At 42.1% G+C, this 11,693-nt stretch overlaps 1 protein-coding gene across 1 annotated transcript in view; it reads right to left on the reverse strand.

Annotated features, from left to right (window-relative positions):
* LOC135221636 (replication protein A 14 kDa subunit-like) overlaps positions 1 to 9,500 on the reverse strand; it is a 58,912-nt gene extending 49,412 nt beyond the window's left edge. Inside the window, exon 1 of the mRNA XM_064259313.1 lies at positions 9,307 to 9,500. Coding sequence (XP_064115383.1) covers positions 9,307 to 9,405 — 99 coding nt within the window. The 5' untranslated portion in view covers positions 9,406 to 9,500. The remainder of the gene's footprint in view (positions 1 to 9,306) is intronic.
* Positions 9,501 to 11,693: the final 2,193 nt, after the last annotated feature.

The raw sequence follows: 11,693 nt of genomic DNA on the forward strand, positions 1-11,693 counted from the left end.
GGCTTCACACATACGCCGTTTCATTATTATAAACTGTTTCCATGAATTCTAGTTGTCATAGTAATGCAATAATGATAAAATTGCTTAATATTTTATGTATATATACTTCCAATACATAGCCTAATTTCACCAATTTCAACGTTTTGTGTATAGTCTTATACCCAGTTTGGAGGGTCAACACAAACCGAATGGCAACAGAGAGAGAGAGAGAGAGAGAGAGAGAGAGAGAGAGAGAGAGAAAGGAAGGCACAGGAACAGAGAAGGAAAGGGGTGGCGATGGAATGGTTGGGGGGGGGGGGTTAGGTGGAGCTTTCTACGCGTTGTTCATATCCATTTCTGCATAATGGAGCTTTTGTCTCTTGGTACAAGGACAAGTGTCGTATTCTTTACGATTAGTGATTCACATACTTATAAATTACGGCACTGGGTGTAATGCACTATAGCAAAATCTCGTTCTGTTACGAGTGTTCGTTACAGAAATAGGTATTGCCCAAAAACATGCTTGCACTGTCGCTGAAACCCATAGTAGGTATGCTGCTTAGTTGTCAATCAAGTTTTTATAACCAAGTATTTTTTACAAGCTAGCTATTGAATAAATTTGTATTTTTCTCAGTCAAAACATATGCCCCTCAATGCTAACTTTCCTCTTTTAATGACTTTCTGGTAATTGCAAATTCGGCCCCATAATTTCTTATGGTGCGAAAACAGACAGAGGCCCAGGGACAGAAAACGATTGCGTCACACTAGGGCGGTAATCCGGCAGTAAAACATCTTCATATATCCAAAAAGTAAATAATAAAGATATATATGTGCATTACGATTATAACAATTACATGAATAGCTGATAACAATCTGCATGAATAACTGGTAAACTGTTCTGCAAGACAGTTGAGTATAGCAATTATTTACAATAGGTACGAAAGTCAAGATGTCGTGACGTCATACCTAATACAGAACTTAAAAGAACTTTCTAATTCAGAAAAATAATTACTTAAATTTGAGTCAGAGTCGAGTTACTTTTTCAATAACGAATATTTTCAAATTAGGGTAGAATATCACGACAGGCCAACCCTCATCACGGTGGACGGGTCTTATTCACTCGATATTTAATTGGTGAAACATGAATACAATTCCAACTCTAAGCATACCATTTAAAAGACTGAAGTTTCGTCAACATATGTTGTTGATATATGAAAGCCCACCCCATACGAACTAAAATAAGCATGTGAGCTCTTCGTAAAATATGTTTTCAAGCAGTTTTGAAATCCAATATGGCGGCTACGTTTTGCATGGACGGTTCTCATCAGTGACGGCCACCATCTTTCCCCAGCCTTCCCAGCACGCATTTGAACAATGTTAGCGTATGTATGTAACGTTTATTGATCTTACTCAAGATTGCAGTTGTAATCAGCACAATAAAACAACATTTTGTTGCCTATATTAGTGAAAGTATGAAACTTGTTATTCCCAGGGTTATGGTTGGAACTGAATTCATTCTTACCTTGTAATCAGTGGTTTTATCCTTACTGCCATCACAACTGAAACTCCACAGTGCTTATTTGATTGTAATTATACACATTTTGGTCTTAATTCACTCCACAGTGCACTCGAACCACATTGCTGTTCGTGTTTCCTAAGCACTCACTCCGTAAACAAAGTACGAGCAGCAGACGACACACTGATTATGAGATGCAAAGCTTTATTCCCTTAATTTTTGGGGTTTACTTTACTCAATATTTAGTTTAACTCTACTTCAAAATGTTTATTTAATTCATGTCCATTATCCCTTTTTTGCAACCAAATTAACCCCCAAAAATTACAAATGTTTCGGATGTATACTTACAAGCAGACGACGTGAGGAAAAATGGCTCATCGTTGCCAATCTAGTGGAGCGTCACACATACGCCGATGCATTTACAAACTGTTTCGATGAATTCTAGTTGTCATAGTAATGCAGTAATGATAAAATTGCTCTAATATGTATATATACTACAAATAGATACGCTAATTTCACTTATTTCCCCGGTTTTGTATAAGTCTTATACCTAGTTTGGAGGGTAAACACATACCAATTGACAACACTGATAAACAATTGAAGAGCGCAAAACGCCGCAAAGAATGCCGTAGTCCCCTTGAATAAGTACGAATAAGTGCTGGTAAGAGGTGGGTTTACGATTGTTGTGATGAAAGTGCCCCAGCGTCTATGGGTACAAGTGGTGTGCAGATTTAGCACAGGAAATGGGAAGTTTGTTGACACAAGCGACTCCGTAAACATCGAGATGGCGTCAATCTTCGAAACATTTTTAGTTGTAAGTAAAAATTTCTAAAGCGTTTTGGTGAGATTTCCACTGCTGTGGACGCCATTTTCAGTACCCTCTGTTTAAATATGGTATTGTTATGATACAATAAAGTTTTATGCATACTTACCTGGCAGGTATATATATAGCTTATCCTCTTGACGCACTGGCAGAATTTCAAAACTCGCGGCAACCGCTAGTACACTGGTAGTTCAGGTGATGGCCACCCCGCTCCCGTGGCGCTGGTACTTGGAAACTATTCCCGTTTTCCTCAGATTTCTCTGAAACCCTGTCTCCTGAGGGGAGGAGGGTGGGAAGGTTAATTATATATAACCTGCAGGTAAGTATTGCATAAAACTTTATTGTATCATAACAATACCATTTTTATGCATGACACTTACCTGGCAGGTATATATATAGCTGATTGACACATTTGGAGGTGGGTCCATAGACAGCAACATCGTCATAATTCAAAAATTAACTAAATTTTTAGAACTATGTATTATGTTCCTTACCTGCTAAGGTAGCTGACTTCGTAGGTCCTGCCTCTTAGCCTGCTAAACCTTAGTAGCTCTCAACTAGGACGTGACCTGTTTGTTGAGAAAGCTAACCATAAGGGCATGACAACTGGACGTGACCAATTTGTTGACAGAGAACCCTAGCCCTCATTTACCACGGGCATTCATGCTAGGAAAGTTAGTCACCTGAACCACACACACATATAATAAACACTAACCAACAGACTGAGCTGTCTTAACCTTCTCAGACAACCATAAAAAACACTATAACCTAATTAATATAAAAACCTAGCATGATTTTATTAGGTTTAATGGGGGGAAAAACTCCTTTGCCCAGTACTGTACCTGAGGATACATACGGGCCTAACGTTTGACAATTATCAAAAGTTGTCTTCACGTCTCTAAGGTAATGAGAGGCAAACACAGAGTTTGTCCTCCAATACGTTGAATCTATAATGTCCTTGAGGGCTAAATTTTTCCTGAATGCTAAGGACGTAGCTAACTGCTCTCACTCCTCATTGAAGCTTTTAACTTTAATGTTATACCGAAAGCATTCCTCCTGACAAAGCAAATGAGCATCTTTAATGACTTCTCTTACAAAGAAGCCATTGCGTTTTTAGACATAGGTTCTAGTAGGATCTTTAACGGAGCACCACAGAGAACATGAAGTTCCCCTAATGCTTCTTGTTCTTTCTACGTAAAACCGTAAGGCTCTTACTGGGCAAAGAAACCCTTTCTTGTTCTTGACCCTACCAGATCAGCCAGTCCTCCAATTCTTCAAATGGATCTTGGCCATGGATGCGAAGGATTCTCATTCTTTGCTAAGAACTCCTGTTGAAAAGAACAAACTGCTTTGTTGTGCTTCCATCCTATTTGCTTGTCAATAGCTTGCAGCTCGCTAATCCTTTTAGCTGTAGCTAAGGCTACTAAGAAGATAGTTTTCTTCGTTAGCTCTCGCAAAGGCGCACTGCCCATAGGTTCGAACTTATCCGTCTCCAAGAATTTGAGAACGACATCCAAATTCCAAGAAGGGGTTCTGCACCGTCGATCCTTCTTTGTATCAAACGATCTGAGGAGATCTCTAAGATCTGCGTCATTGGACAGGTTTAAACCTCTGTGTCTAAATCACTGCAGACAACATACACTTATAGCCTCTAATCGTCTGATTAGCCAAACCTAGTTCTTTCTTCAGGTATAGCAGGAAATCTGCAATCTGTGTCACAGAGGTACTGGATGAAGAAATCTTCCGATTCTTACACCATTTACGGAAGTTCTCCCACACTTTCGACTGGTACACTTTGGATAGTCGATGGCCTTCGTGCTCTTGCAACTGCCTTCGCTGCTTCTCTAGAAAACCCCCTCGCTCTGACAAGTCTTTCGATAGTCTGAACGCAGTTCAGACCCAGAGCGAGGGTGCATTCTTGTGGAACCCCCCCCTGTCGAAGTGGGGTTGTTTGAGAAGATCTACTCTCGTGGGTAGACTTCTCGGAGAATCTACTGTCCATTCCAGTACCTCTGTGAACCACGTTTGGGCCGGCCAGTATGGAGCTATCAGGGTCAGCCTTGTTCCTCGACTTTCCCTGAATTTTTTCATTACCTTTCCTAAAATCTTGAACGGGGGAAAAGCGTACGCATCTAGACCCGTCCAATCTAGTAGGAAGGCATCGACTGCGACTGCAAGAGGGGTCCGGGATTGGAGAACAATAGTTCGGTAACCTCTTCGTCGCTGCGGTAGCGAAAAGATCCACTACTGGAGTGCCCCAGAGCTTCCACAGTCTCTGGCATACTTGAAGATGCAACATCCACTCCGTGGAAAGCACTTGTCCGTCCCTGCTCAACAGATCCGCCCTGACGTTCTTCTCTCCCTGAATGAACCTGGTGAGCAGGGTGACGTTTTCTCTCTGCGACCACAGAAGAATCTCCTTCGCCAGGTTGCAAAGGGACAACGAGTGGGTTCCTCCTTGTTTCCGTATATATGCCAGAGCTGTGGTATTGTCCGCGTTGATCTGCACCACTTTGCCGCTGATCCACGGTCTGAACGCTTTCATAGCCAAGAAGATCGCCATCAGTTCCTTCCTGTTTATGTGCCATGCCTTTTCTTCTTCGCTCCAAAGGCCTGACTCCTCCCGAGGGCCCAGCGTCGCTCCCCAGCCTGAGTCTGACGCGTCGGAAAATAATATCCGGTCTGGGTTCCTCTGCTGGAGTGACGTACCCTCTGACAACCTCTCCGGAACTAGCCACCACTTTAGTTCCTCCTTTATCTTCGAAGTAATTGGAAACCGGAAGGAATTTCTGGACGATCTTCTTGGCCCAGGAACTTCGTTCAGAAAGAACTGTAAGGGCCATCATGTGAAGTCTTCCCTAGTGAAATGAACCGCTCTAACGAAGAGAGTGTCCCCAGCAGGCTCATCCACTCTCTCGCTGAGCATTGGTCTTTCATTAGGAATTCTTGCACTTTCCGTATACACATGGTCTGCCGTTTCGGGTGACGGAAAAGCCCGAAAGTCACTGAGGATATCAGAATCCCCAAATAAACTAGTTCCTGAGAGGGGATCAATCGTGACTTTTCCAGGTTCACCATCAGACCCAGTTTGCTGAGTTAATTCCAATGTTACGTCCGTGTCCTCCAGACATTGCTGTTTGATTGTGCTCTTATGAGCCAATCGTCGAGGTAGAGAGAGACTCTGACTCCTGCCAAATGAAGCCACTTCGCCACATTCGACATCATTCTTGTAAAAATTTGAGGCGCCGTGCACAGCCCGAAACACAGGGCTTTGAATTGTATATCCTTCCCTGGATCACGAATCTCAAATATTTCCTGGACCTTGGATGAATTGGAATATGGAAGTACGCATCCTGAAGGTCCAGTGTTACCATCCAGTCCCCTGGTCGTACCGCTGCCAGTACTGAATCGTTCGTCTCCATCGTAAACTTGGTTCTTTTCTACGAAACAAGTTTAGCTGGGGGGGGGGGGAGGAGGGGGGGATTACGTCCAGTACCGGCCTCCAACTTCCTGATGATTTCGGTACTAGAAACAGACGGTTGTAAAACCCTGGGGATTCGTGATCCAGAACCGGTTCTATTGCCCCCTTTTCTATCATGGTGACGACCTGATGCCAAAGAGCCTCTCTCTTCTCTAAATCGATGTAATGAGCCCACCCCTAGGGCGTCTCGGAGCTGTAGCGAGAGGTGGTTTCTTGAGAAAGGGAATCTTGTACCCTTCCTTCGCTACCTTTACGGACCAAGGATCCGCTCCTTTGCTTTGCCAGACTTCCCAGAAGTCTAAAAGTCTGGCCCCCACACAAGTCTGGAGGACTTCTGACTCATTGTTTGGTTGAAGTTTTGGCCCCTCTTTTGGTTGGACCTCTTTTCCCTCTAAATGCTCGGTCGAGCGAAAGTCCTCCCACCCCCGAAAGGGCTGCTGTGCTGTCTTCGTATCCTTCGTAGTCTTATTCATGACCTTAGAAGGTAAATACTTCCTTACCGATGACGTAAGAAGATCTTGAGTCGCCTTCTGAGTGAGGGAGAGAGATATGTCCTTAATGATCTCTTGCGGGAAGAGCTGTCCTGACAGAGGAGAGAACATCAACTCCGACTTTTGCGCGTTCGACACTCCTTTAGCAGCGAACGAGCATAAGAGATGTCTTTTCTTCAAGACGCCTGCTGTAAAAATTGAAGCCAATTCATTAGCTCCATCTCTCAAGGCTTTATCCATACAGGACATAATACTTCTCGACAACTCGGATACTGACGACTCTTCCATCTCCGAAGTTCGAGCCAGGGCCCCCAACGACCAGTCAAGAAAATTAAAACACCTCAAAGGTCCTAAAGATACCTTTGAGTAAATGGTCGAACTCCGACGAAGTCCACCACACTTTGGCTGAATGCAAAGCATGTCTACGGGAGCTATCCACTATGTTGGAAAAGTCTCCCTGGGAGGAGGCAGGCACTCCCAGGCCAAGACTTTCCCCCGTAGCATACCAAACACCAGACTTCGAAGCCAACTTGGCCGGAGGAAATACAAAAGAAGTCTTCCCCGACTCTTTCTTCTCCTTCAACCACTCATTTACGCGTTGAAGGGCTTTCTTGGCCGAAATGGACAAAGTCATTTTCAAAAACGACGATTTCTTGGCTGTCTTCGTCTTCGAAAATTGCGACAAAGGCGATGGCGGGCCTGAAGGTTGAAAATCTCCTTCAAACAAAGAAAGAAGGCACTCTGTTAGCCTCCTGTAGTCCGAAGAAGGAGCTTCCGTCTTGTCCTCTTCCGCACTCTCCGCAAATTCTTCCTCCTGCGAAGAAATATCTTGAAAACCAAGATCCTGCTGACTCTCCAATTCAGAGTCCTTATGCAGCTCCTGTTTAGAAAGCGAATGCGGCACTGACTCCCTATAAAACTCCTCTCTTCCTTGTCGAGACAATGTTTTGACTTGCTGCCGCCTGCGTCCTGCGTCCTCCTGAACGTATGCGTCCTGTACTTCGTCCTTCTTAAGGGACGCACTGCGTCCTGGATCGCGTTGTACGTCCTGCGTCCTCTTGGAGGACTTAACCGGGAGAGACGAGTCCTTACGTCTAACCGAAGGTTGTTCGGGCTTCTCCCATGATTGAACAATCACTGCCAATCTCTGCTGCATGTCCCGCAGCACCTCCTTCGTTTCCGCCTCCTTACGAGACTCCTGATGATGAGGAGATCGAGGACGCACCGGGCTAACACGAAGAGGCGAGCGAACTTCCAACTGACGTGAAATCCTCTTCCTTTTGATAGGGATCATCTCTTCATCCTCCGATGAAAAAATCTCAGGGCTACTCCACCCTTCTTGGTCGAAAGCCCTTTCCTCCTGTGAAGAGGACGGAAAGTATGACCTCTTGAGAGGACGCGATACTTCCGCGAACCGCCTACTCCTTCCCGAGGCTGAACTATCCGAAGAATAACGGCACTTCCCAGTATCGCCTTTTCTATGGCGTACTGCAGCAGCCTGGGACTTACAACAGGACTGACTGAAGGACGACTGATCGCAAGTCAACCCCTCTCGCCTCCCTTCGACTGTCGACATGCCTTCTCCCTTGGGTCTGGGAGCTTGACAGAGGTCTCGGTCTAGGAGCACGAGAGAGACGATCAGGCGCCCCCTCCACAACACTGTCACCAAACACTTCCACTTTGTCTGTTAATCGTTTAATTTGGTCTCCCATGGACGCAAGGGCAGCGAACACTTTCACTATTTGTGGATCAGTAGTATCCTCAGATACAGCAAACTGGAGCAGGAGAAACCTGGGGGGAAGGTGCTACATCTACATGTGAATGAGCTGGAGAAGACACATGCAAAGATTCATCCAAAGGTTTACTCGAAGATCCCGATCTTTCACTCCTAGATACAGATCTTCTAACCCGATCTTTTTCTAATCTCTCCACATACTTCATAAGAGCCTTCCACTCTTTCTCATTCAGACACTGACATTCATTGCACCTATTGTCCCACGTACATACAAACTCCCGACACTTCTTACAAATAGTATGTGGATCTACCGATGATTTCGGCAGTCTCACCTTACACCCTTCTTTCACACAAACTCTAAACATACTTCCTGAATCAGACAAATACTAAACAAGGTCCAAACCAAACAAAATGCGATTGCCACTCTAACTTCGTGAATACGATACCAATATCCAAAAGTCAGATAACGAGCAGGAAATTCTAACAGAGAACCAACAACGATGTTGCCGGTTCGGCTGGCAGAGAAAATCTGAGGAAAACGGGAATAGTTCCAAGTACCAGCGCCACGGGAGCGGGGTGGCCATCACCTGAACTACCAGTGTACTAGCGGTTGCCGCGAGTTTTGAAATTCTGCCAGTGCGTCAAGAGGATAAGCTATATATATACCTGCCAGGTAAGTGTCATGCATAAAAATTAAAATTTGGCCTTAATTTCTAACTTTGGAGAAAATACTTACTTCGAAAGGAGAGTAGAGGTCTTTAGCTCCGTTTCTCACCAACAAGAAGTCGCGACTGATGCCCATCTCCGGTGTCAGGACGCGTTATAATGTACTTTTTCGGAGGGTGGCAAGCGTTGATTGTAGGTGGCCTGTTTGGCCTGCCATGGTGTTTTACCCTACATGGTCCACTCTGTACCCTGTGGTTTTTTTACCCTAGTAGCTAAAGTGCGGCTCGGAAGGTAGGGTCTGGTCAGGTCTCAACATTTTAGGAAAGGTTAAAATAGAATATACCTAGGCACCTAGGTAGTAAGATTTCCGCCCAGGCTATGAGGTCATTCCGCGCTAAAATGGAAACCGTAAAAAGGCTTGAAAGGTGCAACAGGAAAACCTCGCAGTTACACTAGGCTATGAATCATTGGTTAGGAGTGGGTGGAAATTAAGACAATGACCGGTACCCAACCTCATTAAGGGTGCGTGCACTGACCTAACCCTTTAAGCACTTGGTATAGGCTACCTACCTAGTCTCCCTTCGGCCATGAGCAAGGTCTACTTTAATTTCTCACCTTTTCAACCATGCCCATTAGTACTACGGGCTGTCCGTAATACTGTTGGAGAACAGCGCCGTTGACACGCATTTTAGGTCCATCTGCAGTTGACACCATCTTTGTATAAAGTTTAATTAAGACTCAAAATATGCCAACAGACGACTCACGCTCGGTATGTAAGAGACTCGAAATGGCTCTGTTGACAACGTTTATCCATTAGAGAGAACCTATGGAAGTCGTTGAAATAACAAAGATAGTTCTATTATTTACGTATTTTACTCTATAAAATTAATTAACATATAAATACATTCATTTTACTATGCTTACATAAGCTGTAAAAAAAGCTATGAATAAATGTAAGCAAACTAAGTGAAATAATTGATCAGCATTATCAAGCATATATTATTTCCAACTGGCGCCAACTCCACTTCTAGCTTTACTTACTGAAGAAACTAACTAAAAGAAGTCAAACAGCACAAATTCACAATTGGAACATACACAGATTCCTTTAAATACATATTTTCAACAAAATATCTAGGTAAGTAGGCTATAAATGAAAGTAGTGATGATTCATTATCAAGCAAATACTATGTCTAACATGAAGTCAAACGTCATGGGCTCATAATGTTGAAATAGAACTGTATATGAAAAAAACATCCTAATAGCAATATATATATATATATATATATATATATATATATATATATATATATATATATATATATATATATGTGTGTGTGTGTGTGTGTGTGTGTGTGTGTGTGTGTGTGGTGTGTGTGTGTGTGTATCTGAATCACGAAAGTTTGGAACGTGATAAATCCATAAATAACTGTATAAGCCACGAAGGAAAGATAAACAACGGAGTTTCTGCAAGATCTTTCGACTCAACATCCTTTACTTAGCAGACAAGCTGACTTACATGAGAATCTGAGAGTACAGGAAAGGTCGTGTAGGTGACAGATAGGGATTATAAGGAGATTAGTACCTAGAATCCAACACACCTGGAGAATGAGTAACCTTTCCAAACAAGCATAAATATGGGTACAATTTAAGAACAAAAATATTAAGTCCAACTGCTCAGAAACAGGGACAAGACAATTAAAGGATTATACAGGGTGGCAGTTGACCACATTCAGATCTTTGGTAAAGAAAAACTTACTAACAAAGCATATTGAACATACATATACAAAGAAAATATCTCAAAGGCAACTAATTTGTATTTAAGTCTATGATTATATATTTGAGGTCATTCTTAAACATGTTACAAATACAAGGTCTAAATAAAACAGGCCACGACTAATATTAAAATTGCAATGGGAAGTAAGTTGTATTATGGCAGATTCTAAAAGATTTCGTGATAAGACATCTTTTGATTTTGCAATTACTGAACTACCAATCCATTATCCGGTGGTTGTTTTCACTTAAATGAATAAATATTGCATTAGATGTTTGCCCAGTTTTGACAGAATATTTATGCTGTTTTAATCCTATTTTAATCTTACTTCTAAGCCCTTGCTCGTCTGTCCGAGATAAAAGGAGGGGCAGTCCATACATAGAATTTGATATATTATGTTGTTGCTTTCCCTGGGACCATTTTTTATTAACATTCCTTTTAGTATGTTATTATAGGAAAAAACAAGGTTGATCTTAAAGGTTTTTAACAATGATTTAATGGTTTCAAATCCATTAAAATAAGGCAGAATGAGAATGTTCTTAGAATTTTCTTTCTCTATGTTACACTATAAACTTTTTGTGGGCTTTATTATAGCAAATATCTAATATATGTGAAGGATAACATAAATCTTTCCCTATTTTCTCTTATGTATTCAATTTCTTGATCCAAATATAGGGGACTGACAATGTGCAATGCTCGTAAAAACATAGAAGAAAAAAAATTTACATTTTGATGTTAAGATGGTGGCCTGAATAGAAACGAGCATAAGTTAAGTTGTTGGTTGGTTTCCTATAAATACTGAATTTACATTGAAATGGTTCGCTATGTATCAAAACATCTAAGAAAGGGAGGCAATTGTCTTTTTCCAATTCTAAAGTAAACTTAATCGATGGTACCTGGTTATTTAATTTAGAGAGTAAATCATCTACATCAATACCATCAGGCATAACAGCTAAAATATCATCAACATATCCATACCACTTTAAAGGAATATAAATGATATTAGGTAAGTAGCGTTTTTCAAAGAATTCCATGTACAAGTTTGAGAGGAGTGGTGATAAAGGGTTGCCCATTGCCATGCCAAATATTTGTTGATAAAATTCACCATTGAATATAAACTTACAATCACAAATGCACAACCTAGTGAGTGAAATAATGTGACTTACAAGTAGAGGTAATTCATACTGAGTTAGTTCATTACTAAGATATTCTAAAATAGAGTCTAAAGGGA

Source organism: Macrobrachium nipponense, chromosome 3 (assembly GCF_015104395.2).
Source record: "Macrobrachium nipponense isolate FS-2020 chromosome 3, ASM1510439v2, whole genome shotgun sequence".
NCBI lineage: Eukaryota > Metazoa > Arthropoda > Malacostraca > Decapoda > Palaemonidae > Macrobrachium > Macrobrachium nipponense.